This window comes from Prionailurus viverrinus, chromosome D2 (assembly GCF_022837055.1).
Source record: "Prionailurus viverrinus isolate Anna chromosome D2, UM_Priviv_1.0, whole genome shotgun sequence".
NCBI lineage: Eukaryota > Metazoa > Chordata > Mammalia > Carnivora > Felidae > Prionailurus > Prionailurus viverrinus.
The window spans coordinates 8747550-8767935 of NC_062571.1; the positions used below are offsets into that span (position 1 = coordinate 8747550).

General features: G+C 41.5%; 1 protein-coding gene across 7 annotated transcripts in view; it reads left to right on the forward strand.

The window, feature by feature from the left end:
* Positions 1 to 1778: 1778 nt before the first annotated feature.
* LOC125147514 (zinc finger protein 345-like) overlaps positions 1779 to 20386 on the forward strand; it is a 30658-nt gene continuing 12050 nt past the window's right edge. For 2 of the 7 annotated variants that reach the window (XM_047824569.1, XM_047824572.1), the window contains exons 1-5: positions 1779 to 1865; positions 3286 to 3389; positions 4083 to 4145; positions 16772 to 16898; positions 17343 to 17438. In XM_047824569.1, coding sequence (XP_047680525.1) covers positions 4131 to 4145; positions 16772 to 16898; positions 17343 to 17438 — 238 coding nt within the window. In that variant the 5' untranslated portion in view covers positions 1779 to 1865; positions 3286 to 3389; positions 4083 to 4130. Of the gene's footprint in view, positions 1866 to 3285; positions 3390 to 4082; positions 4146 to 11930; positions 11990 to 16771; positions 16899 to 17342; positions 17439 to 20386 lie in introns of those variants that run through there. The other 5 variants (XM_047824570.1, XM_047824571.1, XM_047824573.1 and 2 more) reach the window with 5 other exon arrangements.

Genomic DNA, 20386 nt, shown 5'->3' on the forward strand with positions numbered 1-20386 from the left:
GCTTTGAGTAATATTGCCATCTTAAGAACATCAAGTCTTCCATAGCATGAACATGGAATGTCTTTCCATTTATTTCAGTCTACTTCAATTCTTGCAACAATGTTTTGCAGATTTCAACCTACAATTTCTTTATCTCTTTCTTAAGATTGTTCCTAGTATTTTATTCTTTTGTATGCTATTGGAAATGGAATTTCTTAATTTCCTTTTCCATTGCTGCTGTACAGAAACACAAGTGACTTTTCACTATTGATCTCGTATCTTAAAAATTAACCTAATTCATATACTAGGGCTATTTGCTAGTATTTTATTAAGGATTTTTATAACTATACTAATAATTTTCATCTGTAGTTTTTCTTTGTGATGTCTTTTTTGTTGTTGTTTGTTGTCTCTTCTTAATAAGGATAATGCTGGCATAATAATGAATGAAATGTTCTCTCCACTATTTTATGGAAGAGTTTGGAAAGATTCATGTTAATTATCCTTTTAAATATTTGGTTGAATTTATGAGTAAAGCCATCTGATCCTAGGCTTTTCTTTGTTGAGGGGTTTTTCATTACTGATTTAACCTCTGTCTGTTATGGATCTGTTGAGATTTTCTATTCTTGAGTTTAGGTAATTTATGTGTTTCTTGGTATTGTTTGACATTTATTGTTGGTGTATTTGTCTTTTACCTTATATGAGAAATAAAAAGAGGAGTTACTAACACAAAATACAGTGATACTGGTTTTTATATTTACCTGTGTAGTTACCTTTACTGGTGTTATTTCTTAATATGGCTTCAAGTTACTGTCTAATGTCTAGTGCCCTTCCTTTTCAGGCTAAAGAAGGCCTTTTAGAATTTCTTATAGGTCAGGTCTACACTGACTTAGCTTGACTAAACTTTGGTCAGGCCTCTCTTCCCTTCACAAGCCCTGAATTTTGTTTTGTCCCCAGGTCTGAGCCTGAACAGCTCCCTGAACATGCACCCTGAACAGCTCATCCCAAGGTTGGCTGACCACAGTGGGAACATTTCATGTCAGACTACCCCATCATGCTTTTTGTTCACCTCCCCAACTCATTTGCCCAGTTTCCTCTCAAAAATTTCTGCTGAGCGTTTTCCATCCTCCCTATAAAAGAAAAACCTTTTTCTAAAGTTTATTTCCTTATTTAAGTAATCTCTACACCCAACATTTGGCTTGAACTCACAACCCTGAGATCAAGAGTCACATGCTTCCCCAACTGAGACAGCCAGTTGCCCCTTTTTTCTATTCGATTTTGAGATGCTTTCAGATTGAAGTCAGAGCATTGTTCCTATTGCAATAGTCTTTTTGAAATAAGTTTCTCCTTTCCGAAGTCTGGATTTATTTTTATTTGATACTTGAAGGGTCCAGCGCTTATCTTCCTCACTGCCGAGAGAAATGCTATTATTTTATATATTTTTTTACTGTTATTTTTATTTCATTGCTAGCATTTCCTAGTATTTAATTCGTTTGGCTTTCTACTATTCAAGGTAACTTTCCTATTTATGTTAATAACATACATCGATTTACATTTTTGCCTCCTTTGGTAGCTTGGTGTTCAAAAGGCACATAGGCTTTAAGACTTTTTCTCTGAGGTACTGAAAAAATACAGGGCTGCATACAGAAGTGACAACCACCTGCCACAATCTCTGAATTGCTAAAGAAATATCAACGTTTTCAAAATTCTCCAGGTCCTTAGCGAGCGGACTTGTGGGAAATGGAGTCCGGAAGTTTGAGAGTCCGCCGCGCGTGGTCATGGGAACGGGTCTTCTGCGGCTCCTTCTGCGCATGGGCAGAACTTCGCAGGCCCTTCTAGGTTCTCCAGCTTACGGTGAGAGACGGTGCGGAACCTCCACGATCCTGCAGGTCTGCTTGCCGCTCTGGGAGCTGGTGCGGCCCAAGTGGGAGGGTTGGCGAGGCCAGAGGGTTGGAGAGCTCCCAAAGGATCCCTGAGCGGCTCCCGGGAGCGTTGGTGCTAGCGTGGGGAAGAGGCCCGCGAACTCCGGCGGGACCCTTGGCTGTTGTACCCGAGAGACTGGGTGGGGGAGGCTTCTGCCGGGTGGAGGGACTCCGGGACCGGAGAGTTTGTGTTAGGGGGAGGGGCCGGTGTGGGATGCGGGATGCGGGGACCAGGTACCCCGGGGAAGATGCACATTCCGCGTGGATCCCGGGGCGTGGCTTGTGCGGCCGCGGGAGGAGCGCCCGGTGCGCATGCGTGGTGGGTGCGCTCAGCCGCAGAGAGAGGGGGCCCGGGTTGAGCGGGTGCGCATCGGGTATAAAAGAGTCATCTGGGAGAAATAACCTACCTGAGACTTTACGTCTGTAAAACTGAAGATATTCATAACACCTTCCTCCTGGAGTTGTTCAGAGGCCTAGCAGTAAATATTAGCGACGGTTAACAGACTTCTTATTCGTTACTTTATGCTCACTTAGGTGGGTATAGCTCTCCCTGCTGTAACAAATTGGAAAACTGAGACCGAGAGGAAAGTTATATGCCCGAAGTCACAACATTAGCAGATAAACTAGAAGACAATTTTAGTTGTTTCTCCAAATGTCATGGTCTTTGCAATTTACTATCTTGGTTATAAAAGCCAGCACTGCATCCTGCACAACGCTTAGCAGAAGTAATTTGGCATGTGAAGAAACAATTCGAACGATTGAATCTTACCACGGCAGTTCTGTTTGAGGGATTTCTAGATGTCTTCAGAGCCTCTGATAGACAGGATAATTGTTTCTGAGTTAGGTCTGTAACTGTTCTCAGAAGCCTTGATTTGAGTTTATTGAAGGTCTGACCTGAGAGATTCCATGGAGCAACAAATACAGTTGAACTGTGGGCCTGGGTGACAATTCAGTTAAAAAGAATTTGCCCCTTAGGTGCATTTCTCATCTACCTTTGAATGAAGCACGTTTTGTCAAGTAAAGAAGAGTCTCTGGGAACAGAATCTTACCTGGAGAGAACCATTCCATGATTTGACTGAGTTTTTGAGCAGAGGCAGTGTAGTTCCCAGAGAGGAGCAGATTCTAGGTTTGCACAGCCTGTTCAGAATGAGTGAGATTTGAGAATGTTGCCACCTTCAGAATCCTTCAGGGCTGCCTAATGAAGGGAAGTCTGGACCAGGTTTCAGAAGAGAGGCATCTGGGTTGCACCAATGGAGGACAGTTAGGCTTCATTGGAGGCGCTCCAAGGACATGCAGGAAGGGGCCTTAAAACCAGATTTGAGTCAGTCTTGTCTCACCAATCCCAGCTCATCCCCCACTCTCTTTATTTTTCACTCACTCTTCCCAGATTCCGAGCTGTCTTTCACATGATGAATCTGACACTTTAAAGGTGTGCGGATGAGTTCTTTATAGGATAGCAGTACAAGAAGAGTTTACTTTTCTTCCTAAAAGGTGAGGAAAAATTGGTGCTGAGGGTGTAAGTGAATTTCCCTGGTTTTGTGTTAGGGGCAGAGCCCAAAGTAGATATTGAATCTCCCCACACCCAGGCCAGTGCTGACCACATCATCACTGTGGAAACACATTTCTTAAAAGACAGCCGTTTCAGAGTGTACATCTATTTTAGAAAAACAATTAAAAAGTACCCTTACCTGAAAGTGCCTCCGTCCTTTTTTTTCACAGCTTTGGTTGAGTTCTCTAATTTGGGGAGTAAACAAGGAAAGATACATGTAACCACTTTTATTATAAAACCTTTGCTGAAGGTGTAGTGTTCCTTCATTTAGCATATTGTCATTTGTTTAACCAATTTTCTGATTTTTAAAACTTCTTTGAAGTAGAATAAAGGGGTTATTATTTTAAACTGTTTTAAAATATCAGTATTGTAAAATATCAATAGACAAGAGTTCCATTCACCCAGTGAAAAATTGCACACCCAAGCTTTGCATGGCCAAATCACAGTCACATGTGGACATGTGGGTGCTTTATCTTATGTCCTTTCCTGCCCCTTCTCCAAGGTGAAAAGGATATAAAATGCCTATAGAGAGGCATTTTATCCTGGTGATGTTGGCAGCTTTTTAAGAAGGCAAATCCAGGAACTGCAAAGCAATCTGTACCTTTAATGACTTCATTCCTGTTTTTCTATCCCAGCTATACTTTCAGAGATTTCAACATTTTTCCAAGAAAGACCAGCAAATTATGAAGAAATCCTATGTGAGTTGTTGTTGAAGTCATTTTATGCTTTGTTTTATAATGGATTTTATGAGGGTAACGACTCCTGTATTTTAAATGAAAAGTAGAAATAGATAAAATGAACCTGAGGGAAACAGCATGACACAATGGTTCTCAAACTTTAGTGCACATCAGATCAAAACTGGAAAGTTTATTAAACCATAGAATGGGACCCGAAAATTTTCATTTTGAACAGGATTGCAGGTGATGTTGAGGTCTATAGACCAGTAGCATTGGAGTAACAGATCAATAGGGCATAGTTGACGAGAGACACACACACACACACACACACACACACACACACACACACACACAGTTCAAATGAAATTAGATGGTTAGCAAACTTAAGTTGCAAATATTTCTGACCTTTTAGCCATGACCAAAAAAAAAAAAAAAGACTGTTACATTGATCATGCACCAAGCAATCTGACTCCATTTGGAGCCTAAAGACATTCTGGCATTGAGAGGTGAATAAAACAACTTTTGTTTCTTTTATGTAGATGATAAACAACCTTCTGGTGGCAACCAGAATGCCTGTAATTATCTTTCAGTGGAAGCAGAAGACAAAGAGCTGAGCAGAGCCCAGTTAATGAGTTTTTTTAGGAGACCATGTTACTGAAGCCATGTAGACAGCTTTCCGATGATCTTGATTTATTTTTGTTTTTGTTTTCCCTTGATAAAACCTAGAGCTCCTGTAGGCTAAATGGATGGTGTGTCCTTAAAGTTACTCTGGAATTCTCAGTCCCTGGCAACCAGTAAAATACATTCTGTTGCTGTAGACTTGCCTCTTCTGGGTCTTTTATATAAATACAGTCACATGATACGTATTTTTGTACGTCATTCTTCCTTCACTTAGCAGAATGCTTTAAAAGTTTGTTCGTATTGTAGGATGTTACAGACTTCATTTTCTTATCCAACTTTATTAAGTTGTATTTGACAAAACTCTTAAGACATCTAAAGTGTACATCATGATGATTTTGATATTTGTATACATTGTGAAAGGACTCCTCCCGTCTAGTTAGCAAACACGTCCGTTACCTCACGTAGTTCTTCGTTTCTTGGCGTAGCAACTTTTTTTTTAATGTTTTATTATTAAAAACAATTTTTTTTAATGTTTATTTTTGAGAGAGAGAGAGAGAGAGGAGACAGAGTTTGAGTAGGGGAGGGGCAGAGAGAGAGGGAGACACAGAATCTGAAGCAGGCTCCAGGCTCAGTTGTCAGCACAGAGCCCTATGTAGGGCTCGAACCCACGAACAGTGAGATCATGACCTGAGTTGAATTCGGAGGCTTAACTGCCTGAGTCACCCAGGTATCACTGGCATAGCAAATTTTAATTGTACAATACAGGGATACCAGCTCTAGTCCCCATGTTACACATTAGATCATCAAGCCTTCTTCATTTTATAGCTGAATATTTGTGCGTTTTTACCAAGACTTCATTCCTTTTTATTGGTGAACAATATTCCATTGCATAGATGGACCACATTTTGTTTATCCACTTATTGGTTAATAGACATTGGGTCTTTTTCTGCCTTTCCACTATTGTGAATAGTGCTGCTCTGAACATTTCATGTGCAAGTTTTGCTTGAATACGTGTCTTTAGTTCTTCTGGGTGTTTACTCAGAAGTGATAATGCTGGACCATATGTTAGTTGTATTCTCACCTTACTGAGGAACCGCCAGACTTTTTCACAGTGGCTGCACAGTTTCACATTTCCACCAGCAATGTAGGCAAGTTCGTTTCTCTTCATTGTTGACAACACTTGTTGTCTTTTTATGTTAGCCATCCTAGTGGGTATGAAGTAATATCTCATTGTGGTTTTGATTTGCTTTTCCCTAATGACTAATGAGTACCTTTTCATGTGCTTGTTTGGTATTTGGATATCTGCTTTGCATGCATGTCTGTTCAAATCCTTGGCCCATTTTTATTATTATTACTCCTGGCACCCTTTATTTTTATTTTTTTTCTGCATTCTTTTAATGTTTATTTTTGAGAGAGAGCGATTATGTGAGAGTGGGGGAAGGGCAGAGAGAGGGAGAGACAGAATGTGAATCAGGTCTGCACTGTCAGCGCAAAGTCTGACGTGGGTCTGGAACCCACAAACCGTGAGATCGTGACATGAGCCAAAGTCAGATGCTCAACCGACTGAACCATCCAGGCGCCCCTCAAATCCTTGGTTCATTTTTTAAATTGGATTTTTTGTTAGTATTTTGGGTACTAGATTTTTTTTAATGTTTTTATTTTATTTTTTGAGGGACAGAGACAGAACTAGTCAGGGAGGGGCAGAAAGAGAGGGAGACACAGAATTCGAAGCAGGCTCCAGGCTCCGAGCTGTCAGCAGAGAGCCTGACGCGGGGCTCGAACTCACAAACCACGAGATCATGACCTGAGCTGAAGTCGGATGCTCAACCGACTGAGCCACCCAGGTGCCGCATTGGGTACTAGACTTTTATCAGATGTATGATTTTCAAATATTTCTTCTCATTCTGTGAGTTGTCTTTTCATTCTCTTGATGGCATGTCCTTTGATTCACAAAAGGTTATAATTTGGTAAAATCTGGTTTCTCTTTTTCTTTATTGCATTTGCCATTGATGTCTAAGAATCCATGTCAAGTCTAAGATCATGAAGATTCTCTCCTGTTTTCTTCTAAGAGTTATAGTTTTTAGCTCTTACATGTAGGTCTTTGATCTGTTTTGAGGTAATTTTTGTGTATAATATGAGGGAGAGGTCCATTTTCATTCATTTGCATGTGGATATCCAGTTCCAGTGTCATTTGTTGAAGAGACTATTTTTTTTCTCCCACACCCCTTAGGCTTGTTACTGTTAGGTAAGGTGCAGTTTTGTTGTTGTGTAATGAATTTCTGTAAAGAAAGACTTTTTTGTAAAGACTGTATTTGCTCCATTTCATTACAGAAGTGTATTCCATTTACCAATGGTGAACTAGTAATTAAAAAAAATTTTTTTTAATGTTTTTATTTATTTTTGAGAAAGAGAGTGCGCACACATGCAAGTGGGGGAAGGGCAGAGGGAGAGAGGGAGACACAGAATCCGAAGCAGGCTCCAGGCTTTGAGCTGTCAGCACAGAGCCCGATGCGGGGCTCAAACTCATGAACCGCGAGATCTCGACCTGACCCCAAGTTGGACACTTAACCTACTGAGCCACCCAGGTGCCCCCCAGTGGTGAACTAGAGATTTTCTTAAATGCCTGGGGCCAACAAAACCAAAAATCTCTGAGTCCTTGCTGCTGGGGTCTAGGTGTGTTGGGTTGTACCACCACCACCACCACCGGCACGAGACCAGGCCGTTGACAACTCTTCCCTCGCGCTCACTTCCTGTTGGCGCAGAGCTGATGGCCACCAGAGGTGAGAGCCTGGGGCTTTATTGGGTCTTTTCTGAACATGCACCCTGTCCTGAATACGTGTGTCTTCTAGATTTCCAGGAACATGAGGAAGCTTTTCAGTCTCAAGCTATTCCACTCCCCAGCGTTTCTCGCCAGACTTTTTTGGCATGTCTTGTTCGCCCCACGCGTTATCTTTTGCCCCTGGTGGCAGCAGCTGGTTCATTTGCCTTCAAATGTTTTCAGCAGGTGCCCTCCCTGTATCCTGTGATGTGCGAGAGTTATATGAGTATTTTGCCTTAGTCTTTTCATGTCTCCACTAGACAGGTCAAAACAGACAGTCCCCATTGTTTGAGAACCAGCTCTGTTCTACTCTCTCCAACACCAGGAATCCACACCAAGAATGTGGGATTTCATCTTCCAAGACTGTTGCTGAGCCAGTTTGTGGGTTGAATTGTGTCTCCCGAAAATTCATGTGTTGGAGCCCTAACCCCCGATACCTTAGAATGTGACCTTATCTGGAGGTAGGATCTTTCCCAAGGTAATCAAGTTAAAGTGACATCATTAGGGTGGGCCCTAATATGGTATGACTGGTGTCCTCATCAAAGGGAGATTTGGACCCAGAGTTGCGTACAGAGGGAAGATGATGAGACACAGGGAGGCGGTCGCCTGCAAGCCCACGGAAGAAGCCTTGACCGGCTTCTTCCCTCACAGAAGGAACCACCTTGCCAACACCATAGTCTTGTCTTGGAGTCTAGCCTCGGCACTGCGACCGTAACTTTCTGTGAGGACAGCCGCCCAGTTTGCGTTCTTTGCTGTGGCGGCTCTGGCCCACGAGGGCCCCCTGCGAGGCTGAGGTGGAGCAAGGCTAAGTCAAAGCCACACGGATCTGTCCTACCAGGTTTCAGCTGCCTTCTGTATCCGTCCTTCGGTAGGTGGTTGTCAACCTTTGCCTCTTTTCCAGAGGTCTGATAAAATTCATTCTGATGGTTGTTGCCATTGTTCTGATGTTTCTGTGGAGGGATGGACCCCGGGCGGTTCCCTGCTCTTACCTTCCTGACCCAGACCCGCTTCGGGGATCGTTTGCAGGGCACGAGTTGCTCGACCTCTCTGCCTGTGCTCTTGTGCGGTCCCTACTGCTGGCTCCTGTGACTCCACACAAGCCCCTTCCTCCTCTCAGTGAGATTTCCCTCGTGGAATCTTGACTTGGCAGACCATGTTTCCTATTACATTAATTTCCTACTAGAGCTGTAACAGATTACCTCGGAGGTAGTGGCTGGAGCCGACACAGATTTGTCCTCTTACAGATCTGGAAGTCTGACGTCTGAAATGACTCTGACGGGGCTAAGGTCAAGGCAGTGGCAGGACAGGTATCTTCTGGAGGCTCTGAGGGGAGAATCTGTTTCCTTGCTTTTTTGGCGGGGTGGGTGGGGGGGGGCTCTTGTGGCACCTTCCTCCATCTTCAAAGCACATTACGTCAATCACTGCCTTTTTGTCTTCACGTCGCCTTCCCGTCTGTAGTCCAGTCTCTGACAGCTTGTTAGGACACCTGTCATTATGCTGCAGGCAAGATCTGGATAATCCAGGAAAATCTCTTTTCAAGATTCTTACCTTAATCATATATGCAAAGCCCCTTTAGCCATGTACAGGAATGTTCACAGGTTCCAGGGATTAGATGTGAATAACTCTGGGGCCATTAATCACCCTACCACTCCTGGCTTTTCATCCCTGACTCACTGTTCGCTTCTATTTGTGTATGTACATTGATTTGTCATTCCATTTGTGTAGGGAGACAACCGTATGTATGTATCATGAAGGAATATATATTTTTGTTGTATATGATTTTTAGAATTCTGAAGGCTGTATCTCATTTGATGTGTACGTTACCTCAGCTCTGTGTTTAAAATTTAATATTGCATTTAAGATCTATCCAAGTTGATTAATACTTAATTCTTTCTAATGTTGTTATGACACCATACATTTTAGTTGTCCGTTTCTTTAAGGCATGCCATTTTCATTTTTATGTATAATTCTCCAGTGAACATATTTTACGTTTTCTCTCCCCGAATAAGAGCAAGCATTTCAAGCATACCAGAGCCTACACACATGATTAGTATTGTTGGACCATGAAAGGAAAGGACTTGCACTGTCACTTGGTACTGCCTGATTGGTCTCCTAAGTAACCATACGGCTCACGCCAGCTTATAGGATAGCACAGAGTTCTTTACCTCCTTATTGATGGTTGTTACTGTTATTTAAAAAGTATTGCTTGGGGCACCTGAGTGGCTCAGTTGGTTGGGCTTCTGACTGCAGCTGCGGTCATAGTCTTATAGGTCGTGAGTTCCAGCCCTGTGTCGGGCTCTGTGCTGACAGCTCAGAGCCTGGAGCCTGCTTCGGATTCTGTGTTTTCCTCTCTCTCTTGCCCTTCCCCTGCTCTCTCTCCCTCTCTCTTTCTCTCTCTCTCAAAAATAAAAATTTAAAAAAAAATTAAAAAATTATGGCCAGTCTGATGGATAATGAAAGCCTTATTGTGATTTGTATTTCTCTGATTATTTTATCAGATTGTGTCTTTCAGTTTTCTTCTGTGAAACGTTGGCTTATATATTTTGTATATTTTTACATATTTTTCTCTTGATTTCGTTCTTGTGTTTCTTACTAATTTATAAATATCCTTTATGAGTTTTGTATAGTAATCTTTGTTTTTATTCGTTGTAACTATCTTCTCCAGGGTTTGTTCTATCTTTTAACTTTATGGTATTGTTGGTCATGTGGAAATGTTGTATTTTGATGTAGGCAGATTTGTGAATCTTTTTTTCAAGGTTTTTGTTTTTATTTGTTGGGTTTTTGGTTTTTTTTGCGTCTTTTGTTTTTGTTTGTTTTCTACAGTTCTTTTATCCTTTGGATATATTCCCATTGTGATATGTAGTCACATTCCTATGCCTTAAATTCAGCAGATATTTTCTCACTGAGGTGTACCATCAAATTGAGACACAATTAGATTCATTTGTTTCATTTGCTATTTGTTTTAGGGTTTTGTTTTCATTTTGATAATTATTTTTGTTTAAGTATAAAAAAACACAGTTTTCTGAAGATGAACTATACATATAATACACAGCATATTCAGAAATCAGTCTGGCTTCTATCTCTGTCCCCTCCATCCTGTTTCTTGTTCCTTCCCTTACCTTTTGAGGGTGACCATTTTAAGTTTTTTTTTTTTAATTAAAAAAATTTTTTTTTTATTTTAGAGCGCACATGCGCAGGGCAGAGGGAGAGAGAGAGGGAATCTCAAGCAGGCTCCACATTCAGTGCAGAGCCTGATGTTGGGTTCACTCCCACAACCTGGGATCTTGACCTGAGCCGAAATCCAGAATCAGGCCGCAACCAACTGAGCCACGTAGGTGCCCCAAGTTTTCATTTGAATTCCAGTTAATTAATATACAGTGTTATGTTAATTTTACTTGTACAATACAGTGATTCTCATTTTGTTATTTTTTTCAACATTTATTTATTTTTGGGACAGAGAGAGACAGAGCATGAACGGGAGAGGGGCAGAGAGAGAGGGAGACCCGAATCGGAAACAGGCTCCAGGCTCTGAGCCATCAGCCCAGAGCCCGACGCGGGGCTCGAACTCATAGACCGCGAGATCGTGACCTGGCTGAAGTCGGACGCTCAACCGACTGCGCCACCCAGGCGCCCCTCATTTTGTTATTTTTAATTAAGCAGTCCCATGTGTAGGTCTTTGTGGGTCGCGTATTATACTTGATTTTCTCACTTAAACTTTTTGTCACTTAATAATATATTATGGAGTTCACTCTGTAGCACTATACGGAGATATTGCCCAGTTCTTTTTCCAGTCGCTCTGCACCACTCCATGGTGTGAGTCTATCATAACACATTCAACCAGTTCTTTATTAATCAGTATTTGGGTGGTTTCTAGTCTTTTGTAAATATAAATAGTGATGTAGCCTTGCGCCTATGTCTTTTCTTTCTTTGGCTAGCGTGCCCTGTGGTTGGTTCCCAGAAGTGGGATTTCTGCGTTAAGTGGTAAATTCATCTGTAATTTAGCTAACTATTGCCATAGTCCACTTCTTAGTGGTTAATCATTTCACATTCTCAACAGCAGGATATCAGGATGCTTTTATGTCAACAGCAAATTAAATTAAGTCTATATGCTGTTATTCTTTTGGATTTCTGCCAGTCCGATAGGAGTGAAATTGTTCGGTATAATTTTTATTTTCACTTTTCTTTTTTTTTTCAACGTGGTTTTTTTTTTTTTTTTTTTTTTGGGACAGAGAGAGACAGAGCATGAACGGGGGAGGGGCAGAGAGAGAGGGAGACACAGAATCGGAAACAGGCTCCAGGCTCTGAGCCATCAGCCCAGAGCCCGACGCAGGGCTTGAACTCAAGGACCGCGAGATCGTGACCTGGCTGAAGTTGGACGCTTAACCGACTGCGCCACCCAGGCGCCCCTCACTTTTCTTTTTAAAGGGTGAGCTTGATTTTATAAGGTTTACTTAGTGCCATTAGTGTTTCTCTTCCTGTGAGTTTTCTCTTCTCAGTTCCTGTCCATATTTCATGGGGCAGTTGCTTTTTTCCTTTTAAGGAGCTCATTATATAGGGATATTAACCCTTTCTTTGTCACCTAAGTTGTGAATACTTACCTCTGAGTTGTCATTTTTCTTTACTTTTGATTTTGTTTTTAACTTTATTTAACTCTCTGCAGAGGGTTTTCTTTGCTTGTTTTTTAATTTTTTTGGTCAAATTTGTTATTTTAATTGCATCAGGATTTTTAGTCACGGTTAGGAAAATGTTATTCTTTCTTAAGTTATCGGGGAACTCACCCATGTTTTCTTCTATACCTTACGGAGTCTTTTACATTAACCTTGACCAATCCGTTTGCAGTTTTCTTGATGTATAGATGAGAAAGGATCCCATTTATCTTTCTTATCCTATTAAGTTACCTTACCACTGTCTGTTTAAGAAAATTTTTTTTAACGTTTATTTATTTTTTGAGAGACAGAGACAGAGGGTGAGTGGGGGGAAGGGCAGAGAGAGAGGGAGACACAGAATCCGAAACAGGCTCCAGGCTCTGAGCCATCCGCACAGAGCCCCATGCAGGGTTCGAACTCACAAACCGTGAGATCATGACCTGAGCTGAAGTTGGTCACTCGCCAACTGAGCCACCCAGGTGCTCCAAGTTATCTTATCAGTGTTAATGAAAGATTCTTTTTCCTACTCTATGATATTGTCTTTATCATTTACTAAATTCCAGATGCATTTGAGTCTCTTTCCATTGATCCCTTTTTTTATTTATGTGTCTTGTACCACATTATTTTAATTATGGAAGCTTTATGTTTATATCTGGTACTGTCCGGTAGATTAATTCCTCCTCATTGCTCTTTTCTCAGGTTTTTCTTGGCTTACTTTGCTTTTCTTCCAATTAAATATATAACCAACTTGTTTTATGCCCACTTAGAAGCTTGATGGTATTTTTCTTTTAATTTTTTTTTTCAACGTTTATTTATTTTTGTGACAGAGAGAGACAGAGCATGAACAGGGGAGGGGCAGAGAGAGAGGGAGACACAGAATCGGAAACAGGCTTCAGGCTCTGAGCCATCAGCCCAGAGCCTGACGTGGGGCTCGAACTCACGGACCGCGAGATCGTGACCTGGCTGAAGTCGGACGCTTAACCGACTGCGCCACCCAGGCGCCCCACTTGATGCTATTTTTTTGAGACTGCATTAAATTGCCCTATTAATGTTACGAATCAAAATCTTTTTGATGCTAAGATTTCTTATGTGAGAACATGGGCTAGCTTTCAGTTTCTTCTAATAGCTTTTTAAAGGAGTGTTTTCACAGCTTTCTTTATGTAGGTTTTGTTCATTTTTTGTTATGACTTCATGTCTAAGTATTTTACTTCAGCTTTTATATTTTCAAAGTTAAAAAGATAGAAGCATTTTCCCCACATACTTTCTTTGTGATATCCCTATTTGTACCCAAAGTGTCCTTTAAACTTTACTGGGTTTAGGATCCAATTAAAGATCATACCCTTATATTCTTTCATATGATAGATTTTTATTTTTTAAGTCCTGGTCACATGTCTTGCTGAGTAGTTTTTCTTGAACTTAATGCTTTAGAATCATCTGAAACTCTTCGAATATTCCTGGACCCAGACTATGCTTCATACCAGTTAAGTCCGAAGGTCTGGGGATGATGCCTGGCTGGGGGCAGCCATGTCGAGAAGCAGGTCTGTGGAGTGGCCCCCATGTCTGGTTCGACGGATCTGTTTTTCCTCATGATTAGAGTCAGATTGTGTATTTTTATTAGGCTCGTTTATTGTATACTTGTAAGGTATGACCGTACCATTATTAATAATACCACCAAATACCCCACTCGAAAAGTAGAGTTTTCTTGTCTCCTTTTGTAAACTCATAATCTGTCACAGGACACTTGGAGACTGTGTGAATGTTCTTTTTTTTTTTTTAATTTTTTTTTTTCAACGCTTATTTATTTTTGGGACAGAGAGAGACAGAGCATGAACGGGGGAGGGGCAGAGAGAGAGGGAGACACAGAATCGGAAACAGGCTCCAGGCTCTGAGCCATCAGCCCAGAGCCCGACGCGGGGCTCGAACTCACGGACCGCGAGATCGTGACCTGGCTGAAGTCGGACGCTTAACCGACTGCGCCACCCAGGCGCCCCAGTGTGAATGTTCTTAATCCCAATAGCCTTTCACTCAGTGGTTGATGGTGTGGGTTGAGCACTTTTCTCATGTTGATTGGCCATGGATCTTTTCTTTTGTGAAGTCACTGTGTTAGGTCCTTTTCCCATTTTCCCATTAGTTCATGTTGTTCCTTACTGATTTTAGGAGCATTTTATGTATTTTGGATATAATCCCTGTATCATTTCAAGATGTTGCTAAAATTTCCTGTTCTCTGGTTTGCTTTTTAAAAAAATTATTTCCTTTTGATTAATAGAAGTTCTTAACTTCACTGTCCTCCTATTAATTTCACTCTTTTTCTTTATGGTTAGTGTTTTTGGTGTCTTGCTTAAATTTTTTTTGCTTGTCTACAGATTCTGAAGATAGTTTTTTGTGTAATATTCTGGAAGTTTTACTGATCGCATTTCAACCTACAGTCCATCTGGAATTGATTTTCACATATTATGTGAGATTGAAATCAAATTTTTTTTCAATGTCCTTTTCTCACTGCTTTACTAGTAACACTTTTTTTTTTCTTTTTTTTAATAAACCAGGTGTCCATGTTTGTGGGTCAGATTCTAGATTATAAATTTAGCTCCATTGATCTTTCGGTTTATTCTTTTACTGATAATGCACTCTGTTAAATTACTCTAACTTTGGAATAAATCTTTATATCCACTAGTATATCAGTTTTGTACTTCATAATAAATTACCTCAAATTTTACAGGTAAGAACAACACAAATTTATTATCTCACAGTTTTTGTGGATAAGGAGTCTGGAAATAGGTTATCTAGGTCCTCTTAGGCGTAAGGTTGCAATCAAAGTGTCACCTGGGTTCCCTTCCATACATATGTGGCAGAATTTATTTCTACATAGCTCTAGAACTCAGAGTAGCCTGCTTCTTTCAGATCAGTAGAAGAATGTCTCTGATGTTTTACCCTCTTTAAGTGACTCACATGATTAGGTCAGGCCCACCCAAGGCAATCTCCCATTTAGATCAGAGTCAGCTGATTAAGAGATCTTAATTATACTTGCAAAACCTATTTTGTCATTGAATATAACATAACACAAGGAACACAATATCACAGGAACACAAGTCTCTCCCACTTAAGAGAAGATTATATCAGTGTGAGGCTCTTTGGAGGTCATCTTAGAATTCTGCCTACATCATTGTGAGTTTACTCATTTGTTCTCCAAGATGGCTTTGGTTATTCTTGGTCATTTGAGTTTCTTCATAAGTTTGAGAATGAACTTGTCAGCTTCCACAGAAATATCTGCCAAGATTTTATTTCTGATTGTCTGGATTTAACCAATCGTTCTGATTTATAGGCTAATTTGGGGAGAAATTAGGTTTTTGTAATATTGAGTTATCCCATCCATGAATATAGTGTATTCATTTATTCGGGTATTCCTTGTTTATTCTCAATAATACTTAAAAAATTTCTGGGTAATAGTCTAATCTTTTCCCTGTTAACTAGTTTTTAATATATGGCATGAGCATTTATTAGCTGTTTGTTTTGATAACCTGGGAGTGATACGTCTCTGTCTCTGCCTGCTTATGTCTATTTCTTGCAATATTTTCCACAGTGGTCATCTCCTAAGTGGGTCATATATAACCCAGGGACTGTGCAAGAGTCTGTTCAGTTATGGGAAGAAAATACTCAGATGCCTCCCTACATTTATTTTAATCCAAAAAAAAAAAAAAAAAAGAATGGAGAAATCTAATGTACGGTGAAATGAATATAGACAGTAATACCATATATTATCATTAGATAATGTGGCAAATAGAGCTATGCCGGCAATCATTATAATATATAGGTGTATCAAAGTTACACAATGTTATGTGCCAAACTTATTCAGTTGAAAACAATAAAAGTGACTTAGAAAAAAAATAATGAGGAAACTTAATATATAGATTCACATTATAAGTTGACAATCCTAGGAAAGAAAGATTTCTTAGAAGAGCAACCAAATATTTTGGATGCCCCTATTCTACTGGAGTTACGTCCAGAATTGCTCGTACCACGTTCCCTGAATACCACTGTAGCTCTTTATCTTCTCAGAGTCCCAACAGTACTCCCCCGTGTGTTCATTGTTACTGCTTTCACTACATATTTTGGACATATACGTGGTGATGCTGTTGCCCGAGTTTCATGAATGATACTCTGTTATCAGTGAAACCCACCCCAGTAGCAGGAGAAGAACTTTTCTCCCCTCTGTAACCTCCATCTACATCGTGCATCTTTTTCCTGTAGTAACATCTCATCGCAGTTACATGCTTACACGTTTATGTGTGTTTGTCATATTATGTGCTCCTTGAGGACAGTGACGTGGTGTTATTGGTCTTCAGATTCTCAGAGTAGGAGAGGTCTTTATGGCACGTAGGCACGTACTACGACCCCGGTAACTTAGCACAACGGTGAGGACCTTTTCAGTCAAGTGCACAAGTAGACATGCCATAACACATTTTCTAATTGCCTGTGAATGGCAAACTCCCTAACGGTTCTCTGACAGCTGTTCCATGCCTTCCAGTTCTGATTACTTACACTTGAACACAAATGTGCTGTTTCAGGGATCCTTATCATTTGAGGATGTGACTGTGGGCTTCTCCCAGGAAGAGTGGCAGCACCTGGACCCTGCCCAGAGGACCCTGTACAGGGACGTGATGCTGGAGAACTACAGCCACCTTGTCGCAGTGGGTAAGGGGTTGTTTGCCATGTAGACTCCTAGTATGCACATCCTTTCTTGATTTGAAACCTGTAGAAGCTTTGTTGAATTTAGTGATATGGAGGCTTGATACTCAAGTATTAAGGGGAAGGAGTGTTGAAACACCATAAAGAATGTTTTCTTTTTCGGGGCTCCTGGGTGACTTAGTCGGTTAAGCGTCTGACTTTGGCTCAGGTCATGATCTCACAGTCTGTGTCAGGCTCTGTACTGACACCTCAGCCTGGAGCCTTCTTCGATTCTGTGTCTCCTTCTCTCTCTGCCCCCCCCCCCCAATAAATAAACATTAAAAAAAAAAAGAATGTTTTCTATTTCAATGAAAGATTGTATTTGGCCCCTGAAGCTTCGTTTTCTGTGTTCTTCAAAGGCCCTGAAACCCATGGGCCTAGCCCAGTTGCCATGTCGTTTCCCATTCACAGGGTGCTGTGTCCCTAAACCAGACGTGATCTTCAGGCTGGAACAAGGACAGCAGCCATGGCTCGTAGAGGAAGAGTCCCTAGACCAGAGCTGCCCAGGTGAGTTAGTATGTGTTAAACGGATGGACACCCGATGGCATGGTGTGAATTCCTTTTATTCTCAGGCGCTTGCTTGTATGTTCATTTTCACATTCAGCAAATACTGAGTACCCACTGTGTGGCATGAAGGTTTTAGGCGCCAGAAATACTTCAGCAAACTAAATTTGTTCCTCACTTCGTGGACCCTGCATTCTGATAGGGAGAGAAAGGTAAGAAACAAACAACAGTTCATACGTAACACGCAAACGCATAATATGCCAGTAAAATAGCGAGGAAGTTAAAGATGAAAACTAAGGAAATGTTATACTTGAGAAAAGAGGTTCAGGAAGGCACTTGGGTGATATCAACTTGAACAGAATGAGGTGAGGATTATGGATGGCAGAGGAGACATTAAATGTCAGTCCACCGAGGCAGGAATGTGCTTGGTGTTTTTGAGGACACACACATGTCACTGCGGACTAGGGGAAATGAGTGAGCAGACAGTGGTAAGAGTTGACATTGTGGAGGTAACGGAGCTCAAGTTACATAGGGCCGTTCAGGCCATGATAAAGACTGATTTTATACTGAGTCAAATGAAAAGCCATTGGTAGGATTTTACCTACTAAGCAACATATGCTTATTTTTCTTTTAACTTTTCTCTCTGGCCACTGGGCAAAGAAAATACTACTGGGGCAGAGGGATGAAAGGGAGAGCAGCAGGACAGTACTGCAGTCTCTGAGGAGGGGGGATAGGTTACCCCCGGTTGGGAGTGGCGGAGAAGAGTAGCCATGGTTGGCTTCTGGTTATGGTTTGAAGGTGGGACCTATAAGATGTGCTGTGAGTTGGATGAGGAACGTGAGAGAAAGAAAGGAGTCAGCGACTCCAAGGATTTCATCCAGAGCAATTGGATGAATGGGTACCGGTTGCCAAGATGGGGGGAGATTGGAGAGAAGCAGTTTAGAAGTCATAGGAGTTTAGACTGCACATACCAAGTTTCAGGTGATTATAAACTGTCCAGGTTTACCTGGGAGTAAGTAAGCATTTGAGTGTTTAAGCAGAGGTAGTTTAGGGGAGACCCCAGGTTGGAGATGATTTATTTGGAAATTATCAATTTATGGTAGTACTTAAAGTTTTTAAATTTAGTGTCTGAGCCTAAGGGACCAGACAGCCTCTCCTTAGAGGTACCAATGAACAGATCTGAGAGGTCTGAAGACTGTCCCCTGGGCTACCAGCTTTCAGAAGTCATTAAAATGAGAAAGCTCAGTGAAGAAGAGAGAAAAGCAGTTTGGGGATAAGGTGGAAACAGAGAATGTGGCGTCCTGTAGCCAAGTTAAGACAGTTTTCAAAAACAAAATGAATGTTTTGAAGAATATGTAACATCAGCCTTTTTTCTCTCTCTGCTCACAAACCATCCAGAAGCATTAAAGAAAATGAACCACATACATGTCACTATGACACGAGAGGATATCTGAAATCGGTGCGAAATCGGACAAATCAAGGAGTGTCTGTATCAGCAGGCGGGTAGAAAACAAAAGCATTTCTGATGCTCGGGGGACTGGCACAGTGCTTTTCGTGAACAGAGTGCGTAGTCTGAGGTGTGAAACGTAAAACTTAGATTAACAGCAGTGCTGTGCCCTAGATGGCTGAGCTCCCTCGGATGCAGTTTGCTTCTGCCAAGCAGATGTAGTAAAGTGTAGAAACGAAACATATCTTCCAGTAGCCTCTTCTGTTTCTGTGATAGCGCAAGAGAGGCTTTACATCTGGGAAAACCGCCTCACAGATGTCTAAATGGGGAGAGAGAATCTTACGCGCTCTTAGCGGGTACTTGCAGGACACAGGATTTGAAGCAAAAACGCACTCGGTAACAATTGGTAAGGATGTGCAGACCTTCTACAAAAATGAGGGAAGCAGTTAGGAGGAAAGGAAAGTTCCAGACGGCAGTTGCCTTGGTGACCAGAGCTCTGTAATTAGCACATCGGGTCGCTCGGACCAACAGGGTATTGTCAGAGTCTTCATGCGAACCGCTGTGTCCCAGAGTGGCGTGTCGGAGAGGTGGAAGGGAGAACGATAGATCTGTGGTCTTCTTCCTGTTCTCCTTTATTAGATGCTATTGTTCTGTAGAGGTTTAACTACCTTTCTTTTCTGGATTGCATCAGACGGTTTGTCTGGGCAGATGCTGGGGCCCCAGAGCCTCCGTGGGTCCAGTTCGGTTACCGGGGCACGTAGTTTCTGGAAGTCAGCTCGACACCCGCCGTTCCTCACTCAGGAGCGACAGCAGTGCCAGCCTGGTGACCTGACGCAGGGATCGCCAAGAGAGAAGCCGCTGCCAAGGCCGCTCTGGCTACGAAGGAAGGCAGAGTTTGGCTGATCTATAAACTGAGTCCAGTACATGTGCAAAATGCTTGTTCATAAGGAATTACCTCGTCAGCCTAAGACGTGACTCTCTTCCCTTCTCTCGAGTAAACCTTGTGCAGCGTGCTGTTCCTTACAAAGCTCACCTCCTTTCAGCCTGAGTAATTGAACAGGAACCAGCACAAAATACATACAAAACTGTTGCAAGAAAAAAGGGAGGACAAAGATGGGCAAGAAAGATAGTAGGTGATTGAATTGTCATTTGATCAAAGTAGTCATAAAGTAGATAAATAGTGTGACCAAATATTAAATAATGAGTTTCAAAAGAGAGAACTAATGGAATTAATTACCTCTGTGATACAAGTTTTTAAGAAAGATGTTAATAGAAAACAAATTGTGGGGTGTCAAAGAAAAGAATTGAAAAAAAAATAAAATCACATTCAAGAAAGGAAATCGGAGGAATCGCGAGAAAGAACAGATAGTGTTGAAATTACATTCAGAAGGAAGTGAGACATGTGAGCGAGAAGCAGCTGAAATGAGTCCTGAAGATTAGAGCTCACCCGCATGCTCTGCCTACAGTTCGTCCCCCAAATGGGAAAGTAAAGGAAATAGAACAA